This window comes from Marmota marmota, unplaced genomic scaffold (assembly GCF_001458135.2).
Source record: "Marmota marmota marmota unplaced genomic scaffold, marMar, whole genome shotgun sequence".
Lineage (NCBI taxonomy): Eukaryota > Metazoa > Chordata > Mammalia > Rodentia > Sciuridae > Marmota > Marmota marmota.
Window position 1 is genome coordinate 21,874,537 of NW_026000229.1, and position 22,057 is coordinate 21,896,593.

General features: G+C 35.4%; 1 protein-coding gene across 2 annotated transcripts in view; it reads left to right on the forward strand.

Moving 5' to 3' along the window:
- The window catches only part of Adam10 (ADAM metallopeptidase domain 10), a 155,392-nt gene that overhangs the window by 62,124 nt on the left and 71,211 nt on the right, over positions 1-22,057 (forward strand). The window contains exons 3-4 of one of the 2 annotated variants that reach the window (XM_048792959.1): positions 1,285-1,403; positions 8,014-8,172. In XM_048792959.1, coding sequence (XP_048648916.1) covers positions 1,301-1,403; positions 8,014-8,172 — 262 coding nt within the window. In that variant the 5' untranslated portion in view covers positions 1,285-1,300. The remainder of the gene's footprint in view (positions 1-1,284; positions 1,404-8,013; positions 8,173-22,057) is intronic. The other variant, XM_048792961.1, reaches the window with a different exon arrangement.

A 22,057-nucleotide genomic window follows, 5' to 3' on the forward strand; every position in this document is an offset into this window, starting at 1 on the left:
ATGCCTTTAATTTCTTTCGTCTGTCTAATTGCTCTGGCCAGTGTTTCGAGAACTATGTTGAACAGAAGTGGAGAGAGAGGGCATCCCTGTCTTGTTCCAGATTTTAGAGGGAATGCCTTCAGTTTTTCTCCATTCAGGATGATGCTAGCCTGAGGCTTAGCAAATCTATGTTTTAAACAATGGTTCTATGGTACTCTTCAGAACATATTTGTAAGATAACATAGTATGCCCTCATGCTTCTTTTTTATTTGTCACAATAAACATTGAGTAGAAATTTTCCATGTGTAGACTATTATAGCAATTACAAAAGACATGTTATACTTCAAAGAGTACATGATACTTTAAAGAGCAATGATAGCCATTTTTTTTGCCATTTATTGTGCATCTCCTATGTGCCAACCATTATATTGACTTTATATATATTATAATCTCTAAACCTTAAAATAATTTCACAAGATGATAGAATTTATTGTCTTCATAGGAATCTTGGGCTAATAAATTTCAGGCCTAAGGTTTGATTTCAAGTTTGATTCTGCCCCCTATGTTCTTATCATATTTTAAAGATTAGTGACTAATGTCATTTAGTTCACTTCGGTATTTCAGTCTTTCTCTCTCCTTATAGAATGCCGTGATTTCAGGCAATGTCCTGGTCTTTTGAAGTTATAGTTATCAAATTAAAGAAGGCCTAATTATAACTTGTAAGAATTTAGAAGCTCCAAGGCTAAGGAGTTGAAAGAGTGTGTATGTGTGTGTGTGTGTGTGTGTGTGTGTGTGTGATGTCTGTGTAAAAGAAAGCATGCACACTTGCCTTTTTGAGAAGAGATGTTAATTATCTTAAATAGATGCCTCTTTGCTGTACGCTAACTTATTTGAGTTTTGAAAATTATGGGAAAATGTTAAAACTGCAGATTACTGGAGAGAGAAGATGGGTACAAGTAGTGGTGAATAATAGTAATTGGGTCATGATGCTTGATTTTTATCTCCCAGTAACTTAGTTGTTGTTTGAATGGTCTTGTTTTACTATGTAAGATTTGGCCTGTCAGCATTATTTTAAAATATATCCTAGATATTGTTTTAATTATATATGATTTAGAGTCTACCACAACCACTAAGTTGACAGTGCTTTTGTAAGAAAATTTTGGTCAGTATCTTTCCCAAGTTGACAAATTGTGTGTGACACAGCTCACATTTTCCAGACTTATTTTTTTTTTTAAAAATAAATAATTGTTTACATTTTGGATTCTTTTAATTTCAGTTTTTTTCCCCTTCCCATCCCATTTGCAGACATTTCAACCTACGAATGAAGAGGGATACTTCCCTTTTTAGTGATGAATTTAAAGTAGAAACATCAAATAAAGTACTTGATTATGATACCTCTCATATTTACACTGGACATATTTATGGTAAGTTCAACCTTACATAATCCCTTTCTTTAATTTTTTTTAACACAAGGAAGTATATATTTAAAAAAAAAAGCATAAGAAAAGTATAAGGGGCAGGGAGGTAGCTCAGTGGTACAGTGCTTGCCTAGCATGCTTGAGGTCCTGGGTTTTTTCCCCAGTTAACAAAAAAGGAAAAGCAAAGCATAGCAGATATTTCAGAAAAGTTGATACAAATCTTGAGGAGAGGGAACATAGAATTCAGACTGTTGGAGGCAGTGAAAAAGACAGAATACCTTTCCATTTAGCTTCCCAGAGTACTAGCAGATGCTCAGATTCTCTTTAATTAAGAATCAACCCTGCCAGTTTGTCATCTGGGGCCCTTGCTCTTGGAAGTCCACACTCAAAAAGCAGCTACATTGCCTGTGCTATGGATCATTGGTTCAGATTTGGATGATTCCTGGGGATGGATGTTAGATGGAATCATGGCTACACATCAGGGAAGAAGAGACGGTGGAGCAGGGAGGTGTTGACAACTTATTCAGACAAAGATGACCACAGGTGATTCTTACTTAGGAGATTTCTTCTGTATCACAAGACAATCCTGCTAGTTTTGCACATTCTTCTTCCCAGCCTTCCACACAATGAGCCACTTGCCTTTGCCCTAGAAGTCCAAACCAAGCCCCTATAAAAATAATCCCTAAATAAGAGTGATCTACCTTGATCCTCTTTGAGCATAATATATGCTAATACCTTAGACCTGTAGTAAATTTTATGAGTTCTTTATCCTGTTTAAAAAAAAAAATTCTGATGAGAATGAGTGAGTTGTGAAGGGTAGGTGTTTTTTGAAAAATGAAGTGATCTTTGGACTTGTCTTTACATGTATGTTTATGTGAATTATGAGATAACTAGCTTCTGAAAGGTATAAATTTTTTTGAAATGTATAAAATTTTGACATTTACTTACAAACTGTTAGTATTTTAAAACAAAATTTTTGATGACTTTTGATTTTCTGATCTTCAAAGGAAGAAATTAACAATAACTTAATTGTGTTTTGTGAGAACACAGGGAAAAAAAAAACAGAGCAAAGATTATATTAGCTAAAAATAATGTGATGAAGCCATTCATTTGAAAATCTTTCCAGGTCCTTCCTTCATGAGATTCTGTTTGATTTTCTTCAGTTCTAACAAATTTCTCTCATGACATCAGTTTAAAAAGTTGTTAGGAGCCAGGGTGCAGTGGTACATGCCTGTAATCCTAGTGACTTGGGAGGCTGAGGCAGGAGGATTTCAAGGTTGAGGCCAACCTCAGCAGTTTAGCAAGGCCAATCTCAGCAGTTAAGCAAGACTCTGTCTCAAAATAAAATAAGTAAGTAAGTAAGTAAATAAATAAATAAATAAAGGGATATAACTCAGTAGTAAACTGCCCCTGGCTGGGTTAAATCCCCAGAACCAAAAACCAAACCAAACAAACAACAACAACAAAAAATATTGTTTGGAGGCATGAGTGGCACACTTAACCTTAAAAATTACATATGACAAATAGTGTGGGAAGAACAGAACAATTATAAAAGTCATAAAATAACTTTAAAAACAGTCGGAGTCTTCTAGGGTACTGGAGGAGGGCAAAATGTCATTGTGTTGTAACTGTACGTTAATAAATATTCAAGATGATCCCCAGTTTTTAAGAGAAATTGAAATTTATTTCTATATATTAGATTTTCACTCAATCATAAATTATGAGAACATAAATGCTTATAGAACTGTTTTAGATTTTTTATTATGCCAAGTAAATGAGGCGTTTCTATACGTAAACTTTCTTATTTATAGACTAATGCTAGTTTTTAAATGTTTTTTGTGCTCTTATAATTTTGTAACCAAAGGAAAGTGTTTTTATATCAATCTAGTGTACTGTTACTTTCTTGATCATTTATCTTGGTGAGCAAATAACTTAATAGTCTCTGCCCTTTTTTGCTGTGTGATGTTCAAGAAAAGTAAAAGTGTATAAATGAATTTGTAGATAAAAATGATATAATTTAAAATATGTGTCTTGGGCTCTTACTATCAGTATATAATTAATTCAAAGTCAACTAATTATATTTCAGTGTATAATTAATTCAAAGTCAACTAATTATCCCTAGCAAGAAAGTATGGAAAGCCTGGGGCTGGAGATATAGCTTTAATGGTAGAGCATGTGTTTAGCATGTGTGAGGCCTTGGGTTTAATCCCCAGCATGGGATAAAACAAAACTAAAAAGAAATTATGGGGAAAGCCTGTTTTTTTCTTTGATTCTTTTCTTTTTGTGATACTGGGGATAGGGCCCAAGGAAGCCTGTTTAATGAGAATTAGACTTTTTTTTTTTAAGTTTTGCTTTGTTGCCCAGTCTTGCTTTCAACTCCTGGTCTCAAGGAATTTTGATCCTCCTTCTTCAGCCTCTTGAGTAGCTGTGTTTAAGGACTTATACTACCACACCTGGCCTCAGTAAATATGACTTTTAAAACTTCCTTAAGGGTAGAAGGTGTGCATTTGTAATCCCAGTTACTGGGAAGGTTGAGATAAGAGGATACCTTGAGCCCAAAGGAAAGTGAGCCCAGGAGTTTGAGGCCAATCTGGGCAACATAGCCAGAAGTTAACTCTAAACAATAACAAAACCAAAAAGAATAGGGGGACTGGGGAGTGTTGCTCAGTGGTAAAGTACTGGTATAGCATGCTTGAGGCCCTGGGTACCATCCCCAGCATGGAAAAAATTAAGTAAAAGCCTCTTTCTCTATTTCTCACCCCTTTATATCATTTGATTTTGGTGCTCAGATTTTGTGACTTTATTAAAATCTCAAAGTATCCTTCCAGTATTTTATTTTTTTTATATTTGTAGTTGGACAGCATGCCTTTATTTTATTTATTTATTTATTTATTTATGTGGTGCTGAGGATCAACCCAGTGCCTCACACATGCTAGGCAAGTTCTCTGCTACTGAGCTACAGCCCCAGCCCTCCTTCCAGTATTTTCTTTCACTATAAAACTATAATTGATGGAAAAGTATTATAAATCTTTGTCCAGTATCTTAAAAGGGATTGTTGACATACCTTTGTTCAAATTGCTTTTGAAATACTTAACGTGTTTCCATTTTAAAATGTTTTTATAAAAACCTCAAGGTGTCAAGGAAGTCAAAAGACTTACGTTTAGTATGTCTGGTGGGAAAGGAGCTTTTTTTTTTTTTCTTACAATATTTAAAGCAAAATTTTCAAAAGATTCTTAGAGTATATTTATTCTGAAGGTGTATACTTTACTAGTGGGTCTCCTTGCTTCTAAGTTTAAGTTAGTTTAACAATTAGTTTAACAGTTACTTGTTAGATGATTTATTATGTGGATGCCAGGTACTGGGCTAGATGCTAGGAATGATTGCCATAAAGATTGATGTTCTATACCATTTGACCCTGTTATCCTACTCCTTGGTATATACCCTAAGGACTTAAAGTCAGCACTCTACAGTGACACAGCTACGTCAGTGTTTATAGCAACTCATTTCATAATAGCTAAGCTATGGAACCAACTTAGGTGACCTTCAACAGATGAATGGGTAAAGAAAAAGTGGTATATGTACACAATGGAATATTATTGAGTCATAAAGAAGCATGGAATTATGGCATTTACCAGAAAATGGATGTTAACTGGAGACTATCATGCTAAGTAAAATAAGCCAGTCCCCAAACAAAAGGCTGAATTTTCTCTCCAATATATGGATGCTAACAACATTAAAGTGTGTATGGTGGGGAGGGGAGAATAGAAATTCATTGGATTAGACACAATAGGGAATGAATGGAAGGGAGAAAGGATGGGAATAGAAAAGGCAGTAGAATGAATCGAACATAACTTTCCTATGCTCATATATAAATATATGATCTGCGAAACTCAACATCATGTACAACCACAAGAACGAAATCCTAATTAGAATAAGTTATACTCCATGTATGTATAACATATCAAAATAAATTCTACTGTCATGTGTATCTAAAGGAACAAATAAAAAAAAGTGGGAAAAAAGCCTGTGATGTTTTAAATAGACTTAAAGACAAAAATAACATGATTATCTCAGTAGATGCAGAAAAAGCATTTGACAAAGTACAGCATCCATTCTTGTTTAAAACATTAGAAAAACTAGGGATAGAAGGAACTTACCTCACCATTGTAAAGGCTATATATGACAAACCCAAGGCTAGCATTATTCTGAATGGAGAAAAACTGAAAGCATTTCCTCTAAAAACAAAAACAAGACAAGAATGCCCACTTTTACCACTCCTATTCAACATAGTCCTTGAAACTCTAGCCAGATCAATTAGGCAAGAGAAGGAAATTAAAGGTTATGAATAGTAAAAGAAGATCTCAAATTATATCTGTTTGCCAATGCGATAATCCAAAAAACTCTATCAGAAGTCTTTTAGAGCTCATAGATGAATTCAACAAAGTAGCAGGATATGACATCAACACCCATAAATGAATTGCACTCCTACACTACAATGGTGAATCTGCTGAAAAGAAATTAGGAAAACTATCCCATTCACAATAGCTTCAAAATGAAAAGGGAAAACAAACAAACAAACCAAAAAACCACCTAAACAAACTTGGGAATCAGTTTATCACAAGAGGTGAAGGATTTCTATAATGAAAACTATAGAACACTAAAGAAAGAAATTGAAAAAACCTTAGAAGATTAGAAAGACTACCCATGTTCTTTGATAAGCAGAATTAATGTTGTTAAAATGTTCATACTACCAAACACACTCTACAGATTCAATGCAGTTCCCAATAAAATTCCAGTGATGTTCTTCACAGAAATAGAAAAAGCAGTCATGAAATTCATTTGGAAAAATGAGAAACCCAGAATAGCCAAAGCAGTCCTTAACATTAGCAAGAAATGTGAAGCATCACAATACCACACCTCAAATTATACTACAGAGCTATAGCAACAGAAACAGCATGGTACTGGCACCAAAACAGGCATGAAGACCAATAGAATAGAATGTAAGACACAAAGACAAACCCACATAAATATAGTTATCTAGACAAAGGTGCAAAAAACATACATTGGATTAAAGATAGCCTTTTTAATAAATCGTGCTGGGAAAACTGGAAATTCCGTATGTACTAGAATGAAATTTAACCTCTATCTCTCACCCTGCACAAAAGTCAACTCAAAGTGGATCAAGGCCTAGGTATTAGACCAGAAACCCTACCCCAGCTAGAAGAAAATGTAGGCCCAAGTCTTCAACATATCAGCTCAGGAACTGATTTCCTTAGCAAGATTCCTCAAGTGCAAGAAGTAAAATAAAAGCATCAGTAAATGGGATAGCATCAAATTAAAAGCTTCTTCATGGCAAAGGAAACAGGAGTGTGAAGAGAAAGCCTGTAGAATGGGAGAATAAACAAATAACCCAGTCAATAAATAGAGGAACTGAACAGGCACTTCACAGAAGAAATACAAATGGTCAACAAAAATGAAAAAAAAAATGTCAACATCTCTAGCAATTAGAGAAATGCAAATTAAAATTAACACTGAGATTTCATCTAAGAATGACAATTATCAAGAATATAGGTAACAGTAAATATTGGTGAGGATGTGAGGAAAAGGGTACACTCATACATTGTTGGTGGGACTGCAAATTGGTGCAACCACTCTGGAAAGCAGTTGGGAGATTCCTGAAAAAACTAGGAATGGATTTGACCCAGCTACCCCATATCACAGTATATATTTCAAAGCATTTAAAATCAGCATACCATAGTGATGCCACCACATCAACGTTTATAGCGCACAATTCTCAATAGCTAAACAACAGAGCCAACCTAGATTCCCTTCAATAGAAGAATGGATAAAGAAAATGTGGTGTATATAAACAATGGAGTATTACTCAGCCATAAAGAAGAATGACTGTGGCATTTTCTGGTAAATGAATGAAACTGAAGGCTCTCATGCTAAGTGAAATAAGCCAATCCGCAAAGTCAAAGGTCATATATTATTTCTTATATGTGGAAGCAATCCAAAATAAGGTAGGAAGAATAAAAAAGGAATAGAAGTTAGATCAGTGGAGTAGACAAAGAGGGGGAATGAAGGGAAGTGGGGGAGAGATGGGATAAAGAAAGACAATGGAATGAATCTGACCTAATATTCCTATGTACATGTATGAATATACCACAGTTATATATTTATGTCCATCCACAAGATACAAATGGAAAAAAAAACTATAAATAATAGCAGAAAGATCAGTGGAGTGGAGGGAAGGGAATGGTGGTAGGAGTAATGAAGAGGAAGGAGACATACTTGGGATTGAATTAGAACAAATTATAGTCCTGCATCTATAATTGTGTCCAAAAAAATTCACTTGTCATGTATAACTAAAAAGAACCAATAAAAAGACTGATGTTCTATTTTTCATTGTTAGTGATTATATGTTTCAGCTAAATGCTAGTTGTTGTTCATATCTCAAATTCAACTTGATATTTTTATGTGGAAATTAATTTCCCCAGTAAATTTGTACTCAGGATTTTTGAAAAAAATGTGTAAGAATTGATTTTTAAAGGATAATGAATTTACTCTTAATTTGCAAATTAAAATTTGAGGAATTTGTTGTTTTTATTAATAGGTGAAGAAGGAAGTTTTAGCCATGGGTCTGTTATTGATGGAAGATTTGAAGGATTCATCCAGACTCGTGGTGGAACATTTTATGTTGAGCCAGCAGAGAGATATATTAAAGACCGAGTTCTCCCATTTCACTCTGTCATTTATCATGAAGATGATATTAGTAAGTACTTCAATTTTTTCAGTAGTAACTTTTTGCAAAAAGGCATAAGAATAGTTAAAACTATGTGAAGACAAATGAAGCCTGAGCTATTTTCTTTCCTAAAACATTTATCAGGCTAGAAAACAGTTTTACAAAGTCTCAATTAAATGAATAATGCATCTATATAGTGGGTCAGTTTTCTTGTCAATCCATATCACTTCTGCTTAAAACCAGTTCTGTGTGAACTGTCAGTCAGATCCAGTTGAATCGGGAATGCTATATTCTGATATCAGCCAGGCTAATGCCTACACCTGTGTTTTTATGGCCTACTGAGGGTATAACATCATTATCTTCTTATATAAGTTATCATGTGTGTATAATATTTATGGAACATTTTAGGTATTTTTGTGATTTCTAAATCCTTTGAGTCTTTCTGGAATATTGAAATAATGACTTGATCTCAGTTTGATGTTCTCCCCCCCACCCCCCACCCCCCCCTGCTGTGACTGAAAGACCTGACCAGAAAAACTGTAGAGGAGGAGGAAAGGTTTCTTTAGAGGCTCATGGTTTCAGAGGTCTCAGTCCATAAGTGGCTGGCTCCATTTTTTTGGGTTCAAGATTAGGCAGGGCATCATTGCTGAAGAGTGTGGCCGAGGGAAGCAGCTCACATGACCATCAGAAAGCAGAGAGAAACTCCACTCACCAGCTACAAATGTACACCCTAAAGCCATGCCCCCACACCCCACCTCCTCCAGCCATACCACACTTGCCTTCAGTCACAGCTTAATCCCATAGGTGATTAATTCACTGATTGGATTGGGTTAAGGCTCTCATAACCCCTGTCATTTTTTCTCTTAACTTTCTTTCATTGTCTTATATATGAACTTTTGGTGACACCTCACATCCAAACCATAACATTTGGTAAGACTCCAGGTTAATCATGGATTTTGTCCTCTTCTGTGGTCTTTATATAATGATAATTTATTTGGAGAATTCTTTTTCTGTATTTTAAGAATAGAAAACATGCCAGGTACAGTGGCACATGCTGGTAATCCCAGTGACACAGGGAGGCTGAGGCAGGATGGCAAATTCAAAGCCAGCCTCAGTAACTTAGTAGTGAGCCCTAAGCAATTTAGGGAGACTGTGTCTCAAAATAAAAAGGGGCTGGGGATGTTGCTCAGTGGTTAAGTACCCTTGAGTTCAATCCTGGGTACCAAAAAAACCAAAACCAAAAACAAACCAAATAATCCCCACACGTATGTATATTCCTCTAAGAATATAAGTGTCTCATATAAATAAAATAATACCGTTTATTTTATTTATTTATTATTGTTATTAGGCTCATCTCTCAGTTTTCGCCTGTTTTTCTAACTTGGTAGCTTCCTTCTGGCTTTTTTTCCCCTACAGACATGAATATATTATCAATAATTGCATTCTCACTCCTAGTAAAATACTGGTAAACCTCAACCATTTTAATTTTTTTTGCTCCATCAGTTCTGACAGTTTCTATACTTCCGTCTGTTCAACTGCTTGTTATTGCTGATGCTGAATTACTATTGAAAACAGCATAACAACTTACTAACCCATAAATTCATTAACACTGCTTGCCTGCATTTTCACTCATCCATATTCGAGTCCTCTTCCAGCTTTACCTCCTGGTATTTCAAACTCTGCGTATCTCTTCAACCTCCAAACTACAATCCTCTTGCATTAGTAGGAATATGTATTCTGTGGATTTTCTTTCTTTCTGTTAACAGAATTTTCATCCACATGGTATGTGCCTTGCTTGGTAATTTTCTTAATTTTAATCTTTTTGTAAATTTACCTCTACTATCAGGGTATGTAAGTTTCTCCAATATTGTTTGTATTTCTTTTGCTCCTTTAAATTCCAAATACCATTTATCTGTGCAGTGGATTATTCATAAATGCTTAGTGAAATCTTGAAATACTATCCCTGGAATGCTTTTTTTTCCAAAATTAAGACCTTTTAGGGAAAGGTCTAAGAGGAAGAGTAATTTGACAGATTATTTTTTCCTTCCCATTGTGCTATAATTATACTTTTACTTTGTTTTACATTTCCCTTTAGTACTTTTTAGTACTTCTGTTTGTTCTGCCTCTTATGATTTTTATTACTGTGCCTTCTCTCTCTAGTTTTCCTCCTTATTATCTACTTGTATAGAGTTCAAACACATTGTTTTTTCTTCACTTTCATTTCTTTCTTGTAATTACATTTTCCCCATTTTTCATGCTATAGTAATTTTCAAATATCTTAATTTATGTTAACATTTCTTTTTCCCCAAGGTTGATGGGTTAGCTTGGAGGATCAGTGACATTGGATACAAATTAGTTTTCTTTTCTTCTTGCTATTTAACTTTATTATTAATTTTGGTTCTTATTTTTATACTCATTCAGGTAAATATATGTTCATTATGTATTTATAGCATAAGATATATTATAAGTTCAGTAAGAAGGCCTTTTCATGTTCTTTTCAGTATTAAATATCATTAGTGGTATTAACACTTAAAAGTAGTGTTAAACTACTAAAGTCAGCTTTTTGTTGCTGTGACCAAAATACTTGGCAAGAATTAACTTAGAGGAGGGAAAGTTTATTTGGGGCTCATGGTTTTAGAGGTCTTAGGCCACAGATTACCGACTCCGTTGCTATGGGCCTTAGGCAGTGGATCAAGGGGAAAGGGGCCACTCAGGTCTTCCTGCCACACCCCACCTGCTTATAATTACCTCCCAGTCAGCCTAGTTAAAGTAGAATGGACTGATCAGGTAACAGCTCTTATAATCCATTCATATCACTTCTGAATTCCTACATTAACACAGTAGCTTTGGTTGGTGGTAGGGCATCTCATATTTAGGTCATAACAAGTAGGAATGTTTAAAGTGATTTTGTTTGCCACTTACCTGGTAAATGAAATGTAGTGATATGATGGTGAAAGCACAGGAAGGAATTTCTTTGAATAGTTTTGAAATTACGATGTTTACAGAAAAGTAATAATGATAATTGTTTTTTCTTTCTTTTTTTGAGACGTGTGGTCTTCGTATGCTGCTTAGGCTGGCCTTAAACTTGTGATCCTCCTGCCTCAGCCTCCTGAGTAGCAGGAATTATAGATATGCATCAAGATTTGCAGATAATTTTTCAGAAGTAATTGATTGTAGACCAATATTAGCAAACTTACTCTATAATATAGATAGCCTATAAATAGTAATATTTTTGGCTTTGAGGACCATGTGAATTCTGTTGCAGTGACCTGCCATTATAGTGTAAAAACAGCTAAAGGAACATGTAAAATGAGTATGGCTATTTTCTAATAAAAATTTTATGGACATTTTAAATTTGATTGTTACACAATTTCTATAAGATGCAAAATATTCTTTTGATTTTTTTCTACTGTTTATAATTGTAAATACCATCCTAGCTTGCATGCTAAACAAAAACAGGTAGTAGCACTTATTTGCACGTTGTTTTTATGTACCCCTATTCTAGGGGTGAAGAGCTCACTTTACTTTTAATTGACCCTTTAGCCTCTCTGTGTTAGAATATTAAAGGTTTTAAAACTAGCAGTAAGAGAGTTGTTTGCTTAATATGTACCTAGTATGATATAAAGTTCTTTACTTGTATTATTTAACTTCATCCTCACCATATCTTTACAAAATATAGACATGCATATTATTCCTTCTTGATAGGTGAGGAAAAGAATACTTTGAAGACTTAGGTCACTTGATTGGACTTCATGCTCTTTCATGCTCTTTTGTTTCACCCATGGGAAAAAAATGTGAAGTCTCATTGTCCTTTATTCCAGGGATTTCTGGGGCTTTACTGAAATTTGTAAGTCTCCCTCAAATCCTACATTTGCATCTTGTGCTGCTTTAGGCCAAATTCTCTCCTAAATATGTTTAGTAATGGCTGTTTTTGTTTTATACCTAATTAAAAGAAAGAGGCTGTCCTTTAACATATATTATTATTTTCATATAATTTATATAAGGGACAGCAATTTATTTTCATGATGGAAGTACTATTTGATTGTTTACATCATTGTATATGCCTAAATGGATTTTGTATCTCTGTATGTGTTACTCTCAGAAACACGTGGTAGGGGAAATGTACCAACCTTGGGTAGGGATTCTGATGAGGATTTGACTGCTCTCCTCTTAATACTGTTTTTGCAGCTGTACATATAAATGTATAAAACCTCAGTGAAAATGATATTGCTATTCTGGAGAGCCTTAGGGAATGCTTCTGAAGCTGTACCAGAACACAGAGACAGTTTTTAGCAAAAATATTTAATAACATGTTCCAGATGCTTTGATACCGAGTTAGATGTGATGGTGATAACTATGTATAGTTACCAGCTTAAAATTCACACTTGTTCTATTCTGTATTGAGGTTATAAAAAGAACTCTCTAGGACATAGAAGTGCGAAAAGTTATGACAAGGTAAGAATACCACTTAATCCTCTGTCTCTGAGCATGGTTTATTTTGAAGAAACAGAAAAACACTGTTCCATAAACTATAATAATAATAATCTTAACTTGGACCACTTTTAAGGTCATAGAACTGTGATAGCTTGAAGTCATTAGTTGTTTAGTTAGTGCATGCACCCTTGCATCCTTTTGTTTACTACCTAAGAGGCAAAGGTAAATACATAAAGCTGCCGAATATTTGGGTTTATTCTGATTTGTTTCACATTTATTATTTATTTTGTTGTGTTTGGTATAGGAAAGCCCAGGGAGCTTAAATTTGCCTCACGATAGTAGGACACTCTTACTTTTTAACATGTGTATTATTTATAGCTATACTTGTTTTTCCTTTATCTTGTGCTTCAGTGGAAAGACCCCTAATTTCTGTACTTAATTTAATTTTGTTATTTTACCATTTCAACATGGAGACCTTAATCTTGTAGAAATGTCCTCATTTGTGGAAATTTCAGGATATTGCTTCAATTTTTTTTTTTTTTTTTGTACCTGGGATTGAACCCATGGGTTCTTAATCACTAAGCTATATTCCTAAACCACATTTATTTTTAATTTTGAGACAGAGTCTTGCTAAGTTGCTTAGGACCTTGCTAAGTTACTGAGGCTGGCCTCAAACTTTTGATCCTTCTGGCTCAGCCTCCTGAGTCACTGGGATTACAGGTGTGTGCCATCATGCCCTGCTTCTTCTAAAATCTTTAAAAAAAATCAATTAATTTCATATTGTGCCTCTTCCCCTCCCCCTGTACTGTGGCAAACCCAGTGGCACTCTCCAACTGAGGTTTATCGCCAGCTCTCTCTTGTTTTTTACTTTGAGAGAAGTACTTTTATTTTTTTTAACTGAGTTCCCCAGGCTGGCCTCTTGCCTCAGTCTCCCAAATAGCTGGCTTCTAGGTGTGCAATACCATGCCCACCTCTGTATTGTGCTTTTGAGTTGTTGACATAATGAGTTTTTTCATACGTACTGAGGCTTCCAACTCTTTTTGTGGGAAGGAGGGACAAAGGGAAATAGGAATAGATTGAAGAAAGGATTGAATTGGAAAGTATTGATAATAGCTAGCATAGTTCATATCTAATATTATCAGATTAAGCATGTAATTTATAACATGAAATTCTTTAAAAAATAGTCTCCTTGTCATATCTAGGTGCATTCTGGAGCTTGAAAATCTGCTTATACCTTTTGAGTTATGACAAACTATGGGAGAATTGGGAAGGTTGAGGCATGGAGTGCTCTGTTTGACAATTATTTCGAAACTGAATGTGTTTAATGAGATGATTATAAGAACCTATGACTTCAGAACTCTCACAGTGTATATAAGTGTAGTTATTCTTGCTACTATATTATTTAATTTACATGCTTAACCTAGCATTTATCTTAAATACTAAACTTATTTAAGCACAGTGATAGTATTTGAAAGAAATATAAAAATTCAGTGTTCAGTGTTCTACCACTTAGCTACATTCCTTATTTTGAGATAGGGTCTTGCAGAGTTGCCCAGGCTGGCTTGAAACTTGAAGTTGCTGGAATTACAGGTGTGTGCCACTGGCCCATTAATGATCTTTTTTTTTTTTTTTTTTGGTACTGGGGATTAAACCCAGGGGCACTTAACTACTGAGTCACATTCCCCAGCCCTTTTTAACAATTTTTTATTTTGAGACAGCGTCTCACTAAGTTGCTTAGGGCCTCACTAAGTTGCTGATGCTGGTTTGAACTTGTGATCCTCCTGCCTCAGCCTCCTGAGTTGCTGAGATTACAGGCATGCCCCACTGCACTTGGCAATAGTATCTTAATATATTGTTTGTAGGTGTTTCTTCAATTGCTCCACAAAAATATTTCATAATTTTTAAAAATTCAAAACTTAAACTAGGTTCACACACTGAATTTGATTGTCAACATTTCTAAGTCTACTACTTAAAAAAAATTTTTTTTTTAGTTGTAGATAGGCACAATATCTTTGTTTTTATATGTGGAGCTGAGGATCAAACCCAGGCCTCACACGTGCAAGGCAAGCACTGTACCCTTGAATTACAACTCCAGCCCCTAATTGTACTACTTTTAAACAGTTTTACAGAGGAAAAATTGACATCAAACAAACTACTCATATATAAAGTAAAAATTTAGTAACTATTGGCATATGTATAAATCTGTGAAACTATTACCTTAATCAATATGGTGAACATATTCATTATCCCCAAGACCTTTCTTCTTAGTGTAATTCTTTTTTTCCTGCCTACCCTCTTTTACCTTCTGTTTTAAATCAGGCAATGATAGTTTGTATTTTTTTTTAATTGTATGTAAATGTAGTTTTACATTGTGTAATCATAAAAAGTCTGGCTTCTTAGCATAATTATTTTGAGATTCATTAATGTCATGTATATTAGTAGTTCATTTGTTTTCATTGGTGAGTATTATTCTGTTGTATAGATACCATAATCTGTTTATATATTTACCTGTTGGACATGTAGGTTGTTTCTAGGTCTTGGTTAATAAAAACCAGACTATATTTTTTTTAATATTTATTTTTTTGGGGCTGGGGATGTGGCTCAAGCGGTAGCGCGCTCGCCTGGCATGCGTGTGGCCCGGGTTCGATCCTCAGCACCACATACAAACAAAGATGTTGTGTCCGCCGAAAACTAAAAAAAAAAAAAAATATTAAAAAAAATCTTTCTCTCTCTCTCTCTCTCTCTCTCTCTTTAAAAAAAATATTTATTTTTTAGTTGTAGTTGGACACAATACTTTTATCTATATATATATTTATTTATTTTTATGTGATGCTGAGGATCTCAGGGCCTCGCACGTTCTAGGCAAGCACTCTACTGCTCAGCCACAACCCCAGCCCGAGATTGTAATGTTTTTGATATTAACCCATCAAATATTGTTTTGTTCAAGAGAAGATGACCTTTGAGGTGGGTTTTTTTTTTTTTTTTTGGTACCGGTTATTGAACTAGGAGCACTCAACCACATCACCATCCCTATTTTGTACTTTTATTTAGAGACAGGGTCTCACTGAGTTGTTTAGCACCTTTCTTTTGCTGAGGCTGCCTTGAACTTGTGGTCCTCCTGTCTCAGCCTCCTGAGCGGATAGGATTACAGGTGTGAGAAGATGACCTTTGAAAACAGGCAAAAGGATGGGTAAATCTAAGAATTAGTAGATAAATCAAAGAGTTAATCTAAGAATTAATAAGATTTTAATTAGCTTTTCTTTTGCTGTCACTAAAATATCTGGCAAGAACAATTTAGAGGAGGTAAACTAATCGTGGCTCACAGTTTCAGAGGTTTAGTGTATGGTTGGATGACTCTGGGCCCAAGGTGAGGCAGAAAGAACATCCTGGTGGGAGGGCATGGCAGAGGAAAGCTGCTTAGGACATGGAAACTAGGAAGCAGAGAGAGCCCTACTCACCAGGAACAAAATATAAAACCGAAGGCATGTCCCCAGTGACCCACTTCTTCCAGCCACAACCCACCTGTCTGTAGTTACCACCCGGTTAATCCATATCAGTGTAACTGACTAGGTTACAGCCCTCATAATCTTACTACTTCATCTCTGAATCTTCTTTCATTGTCTCACAGATGAGTTTCTGGGGGATACCTCATAACTATAACAGAAGGTCTAGCTCTGGTGCCCAAGCTCTAACGAGATTTTTTGGAAAATTAAGACAAGCTTGTAGAAGCAAACGAGCCGAAGAATGCTCATTTTATTTTAGTTGCATATGGATTCTTTCTCCCCCAAACTCATATACTTATCATTTACAGTGTAGCTCAGGTATAATCTGTTCAAAGCCTTTTCTGACTTCACAGTTCCGGGTATCCCTTCTTTACTGATGATATATATTGGTGTGTCCTCCTTATGTTTGAATCTAGTACTTTATGTGTCTTTGGTCATGTGATTGACCTTACAGAACATGCATGGAGAAAAACCAGCTGTTGGTTGGAAGCATTAATTCAACCAGCATTTAATAACTTTTGGATGATTGCAGAGAGATCTTATCACTAAGCAAGTTAATACTTGTATCTAATACTTGTTTACAAGTCTGATACCTCAGACTGTAAGCTCTTCAAGGGTGCGTGTTCTGTGTCATATATTTTATATCCCTGAGGTTTGTTATATGATAGTTTTTCCTTTTATTGTTTGGTAAATAAATGCAGTTATAACATTGATGTACCATTAGGATATCTGTATGCATTCAGGCCTTAGTTTTGAATATGACCCCTCTAATAGTCAATCTGTAAGGATTAAGAACACACTTCCTTACACAAACTTCCTTAAACTCGTAGATAATTTTTAGTTTTTCATGATACAATGAAGGGTAAAAGGAGGTTATTTAAGCCAGCATTTTACAAATATTTGGCTAATGGATGACCTTTGAAAATAAGCATGAAGCCAGTTGTTGGCTGAAAATTAAATTCAATAAGAATTCATTGGTTTATGAATGTACAGGAAAAATTAAAAGAGTTTTAAAAAAATACCTCGAGGGCAAATAGTAATAGAGAGTCAGAATGTGATAAATGCTATAACAAAAAATGTCATTAAAGCACTAGGGTCATATACACCCTGGAAGCCTCAAGGAGATTTAGGCTTTCTGAGGTGTTGGCATTTGATTTGAATCTGGAAGATAAGCGGGTAGGCTTTTGACTGCCTGAGAAAAGAATCTGCAATGACAGGAACTATTACTCTGGCTGCAACAACATTTCCTTTTATCTGCCACTGCTTGGGAATTTCAAAAAAGAAAAGAAACTGGCATCTTCTTTGTCATGGTGCCACCAATTTACTGCAATGGATAGGTGTACATTTATTCCCAAATTGAACAAGTAGAAATAATCAGTGTATTACATGTTTCAGTTATAAGTTTTACAGATTTTGTGTTAACTTTCTACTGCTGTGACAAAATGCCTGAGATAATCAACTTATAAAAAGAAAAAGTTTATTTTGGCTCGTGGTTTGAGTCCATGGCCTGTTGGTTCTGTTGCTTTAGGCCTATGGAAGCACAGTACATTGTGGCCGGAGCAAATGGTAAAGAAGACCTTTTTGGGGCTGGGGATGTGGCTCAAGCAGAAGCGCGCTCGCCTGGCATGCGCGGCCGGGTTTGATCCTCAGCACCACATACAGACAAGGATGTTGTGTCTGCTGAAAACTAAAAAATAAATATTGGGAAGTTTTATCTCTCTCTTTTTTTTTTTTTTTTTAAAAAGACCTGTTTACCTCATGGTGGCTGTGAAGCAAATTGAGAGTGACAGGAAGGGGCTGGAATCCCAGGAACTCCTTCAATGGCATGACCCTAGTGACCTGATCTCCTTCCACTAGATTCTAGCTTCTAAAGGTTCCACCACTTCCGTTAGCATCACAGATCTTTTTACCATATAAACATAACAGGTTTAATGACTGATTTTTTTTTTTCTTCTTGCAGTGCTGAGGGTTGAACCCAGGGCCTTGTGCATGCTAGGCAAGCATTCTGCCTCCATCTCTCCCTCCCTTTGATTGAACCCAGAGCATTATACACTAAACTACATTCCCAGCCCTTTTATATGTTTTTTCACTAGGTTGCCCAGGATGGTCTTGAACCTGCAATCTTCGTGCCTTAACCTCCCAAGTCACTGGGATTGTAGGTGTGCACTGCTGCACCTGGCTTTGGCTGATATATTTGTTAATTAATTATTTAAATGAGTAATCAGGATAAGACTCTTTTGCTACTGTGAATAGGGCAAAGATTCTGTCCTTTAGTACTTCAGATTCTAGTAATTCTATTTGTAATTAATCAGAATAATAAAACAATATTCTTTTTGATCTGGCTCCCACAATCCTCTTGAATGCCAGACTAACCCTTTCTAAAAACTGGATGGGGAGTGTATGGCCCTGTTCCCCATCATTATTTCCTGGAAGATCAGTGTATGAGTATTTGTGGAAAAGAAAACTATTTATCTTCAGTTTCTTCTAGGCACACTGTGTTCCTTTTTTCATGCTCTCCTGCCCTCCCAAAGCAGAATCTGAAACTGGGGGTTTGACAGTATGGGAAGAAAAGGACTCCTGTCCACTGGATTTTGAAGAGAGATAAACACTTCAAGTTCTTCTCTCCCCTAGACACTTCATCTCTGCTTAAAAAAAAAAAAAATTTTCATTCTTGTTATTTTGGGCAACTTTGGGAATAAATAGCAGTTTCAGGCAGACTGTAACCCATGATATTCTTCAGATATGATATTAACAGTTTTATGCATTATCTATCTATGGAATCATTCTACTTTAAACTCAGATAATATAATAAAAGTTGGATGTTTGATTGGATTTGTTGTTTTATAACATGTTATTGGAGAGAATACAACCATTTTTGACTTTTTTTCTTTTTTTTTTTTTGTAGTGTTGGGGATTGAACCCAGGGCCTTGTGAATGTGAGACAAGCACTCTACCAACTGAGCTATATCCCCAGTCCTACTTTTGACTATTACAGTCATCTCATAGTCAAGGCCTTGGACCTTGTAGTCAAGTTGTTAACCTGCCTGTCACATGGAGGGAGGGGTACCTTGCTTGGAGTAGTGAGGATGCAAGAAGTGGGTGTTTTATACATGGTTCCAGGAACAGAATCTATTGTAAATACCCGCCCCCCATGGAATGGATGATTAAGAGTTAATGAGTTATTTCCTCTTTGAGATGATAGGTATCACAATATATGTATTATTTATATTTGTGTTTCCTGTAACAAAAGGAAGAGGTTTGCATGCAAAGGAACTGGAAGAAAGGCAATGGATCTAAAGTTGATCTTTGTTTTAAAGAGGCTGAATATTCTGCACCCATGACTCATTCTTTGTGAAAGAATATGCTGTTTGGCCTTTTCAGGGGAACCACAGTGTATCCTATGATTGTGCATCTCAATGAGGGCTTATTCATTAGTGAACAAAAGCTTTTTCTAGAAATGGGGATTATATTGTCAGTAATTTTAGAGAGAAAATGTCATTGTCCATTTTTATAGTTGATGTGGTGACCAGGAAAAATGGGCTCTTTTAGAAGTTTTGGAAGTATATGGGAAAATTTTATACTTGATCCCCCCCCTTTTTTAAATTAAGAGAATTTTATATGGACAGAATTTGAAGCACATTATAAATAGTGTTTTGTTGCTTTGGAATTTTTTTTAACTTTAAATATCAGGCTTTACAAGGAATTTGTAGCTTTCATTTCTGATATCTAAAATGTAGTTTACCAAGAAAATACTAAATCTTTTTTTTAATATTTATTTTTTAGTTTTAGGTGAACACAATATCTTTATTTTGTTTTTATGTGGTGCTGAGAATCAAACCCAGTGCCTCACACATGCCAAGCGAGCGCGCTGTCACTTGAGCCACATCCCCAGCCCCGCAGAAAACACAATCTTTTTAAACACTAATATTGATGTTGGTATTATTTAAAATTAGTGTAATAAATAAACATTAATTTCATTATTTTTAATTTCCTTGTACATTATTTAACCATAACAGAGTTTAATATTTTAACAAAAAATATTTTAAAAGTCACAGAACAGTATGAAAGATGATATGTCATGAGCTTTGTAATGTTTTGAACAACCAATTAAAAAAAAAAGGAAAAAAAAAGTCACAGAACAATTGTAATTTTTCCTACTGATTATTGAGATCACTTAGTGTAGTTTCAGCTTGCCAGTTTTATGGCCTGTACTATTTTGGCAAAGCTAAAATAGGTGAATAAGATTTTTTAATGGACTCTGGAATTGCCAGGCAGCGTTAAGAAACTCCTTACATTATAGATCATGACTTTTGAGTGAGAATAGTCATACTTATTAGTTTTTCTTTAGCCCCATTCACCTGCCAAGGGTATAGGTAGAGATTGGAATTTAAGCAATATTTGGTTGAGAGCCAGGGGAGTTGTGTAGGGATAAGGGAGTTGAAGGTGAATGCAGTGGATCAATTATTATAATAATTGACCATGAAATTTTGAAGTGATTTAGGAGGAGAAAGAATAACCAGTGATAGTGAACAAGGTGGTAGTGTTGTTAAATTGAAGGGTCTTACTGATGTTGAAAGATTATTGGGGTCTAGAGGGAATGTGCCGAAAAGATAGTAGTAGATAGAAGGTAGGATGCTGGCATTTGCTGGAAGTTGAGATTATAATGGAATTTAAATTATCAGTAAATTAAGTTCAAAATATAACCATAGAAATGAGAAGCTGAGGTTAAAAAAAATCTGAGTATATTGGAAGGCTTATCAGCATGGATGTTGGAATCATTAAGAATTATGGGTGATGCCAGAGTGATAGTCAAGATCTAAAAATAAGAAATAGGGAAGTAGTGATTGAAGGGCAGCAAATGTCTATAGTAAGTTGGGTTGAGCAGTGGTATAGTTGCATGCCCTGCCACTATACAAATAGTTCTAATAGTCCCAGTACTGAAAGTGATAGATAACTATGTTTGAGAAATTCTGCAGAAGGATGAGCTAAAGCATAAGCATAAAGAATATTTATACTTGCAGAAATAAAAATTTTATTGCCTATTTTATTGTGTAAAGTGGCCTGTTAAATATTCTGTTGTATTTTCATGTTTTTCAAATAAATCACCGTTTAAAAATGTAAACATATATCTTTTAAAGAATTTTTTGCTAGGTGCAATGAATTGGGAGGCTGAGGTAGGAGGATTGAAAATTGCTGGGCAGCCTCAACAATTTAGTGAGACCCTCAGCAACCTAGTGAGACCCTGTCTCAAAAAATAAAAAACTGCCATGACCAACATGGCTATTAATTCAGAAAACCAGCAAGGGATGATGAGGATGAAGAAAAGAGAGATAGACACACATAGAGAAAAAGCTGAGGCAAAGTGGTTCATCATCCCTTGATGGGGGATGAATGACCCAGAGCTAGCTCAGCACGTTTATTATATAATTTTTTGTCATCAAAATATTATTTGTAAGAAAGTTTCAGCAAAGCAGACAAGTCTTTGAAGATCACAGTGAAACTTGTGAGACATCAAGATTATCTTGTTATTCCCAGAATTTTCTATCTTGGAGAGTTGGTGCCTGAGCTCAAGGTCCCGACCCATACAAGTATGCGCCTTTGCACCGAACCTCCTTGGGCTGGTAATAACCAAAGCAACTGGGCCATCTAGATCTGCACCTTTGCTCGGGAAGTTCCCAGAGCAATGCAGCCACAAGGCAATCAGAGACCATGATCCAAATCACTGCTTTCCATAAAAAAGGTTGGGAATGTAGCTTAGAAATAATGTGCCCCTGGGGTCAGTCCCCAGTAAAGTCCTCCCCCAACCCCTAAAGAAAAAGAACTTAAAAAAAATTTTTTTTTTTAGTTGTCAATGAACCTTTATTTTATGCATTTATATGCCGTGCTAAGAATTGAACCCAGTGCCTCACACTCTACCACTGAGCCACAACCCCAGCCTTGACAAAGAACTTAACTTTTTTTTTTTTTTTTTTTTTTTT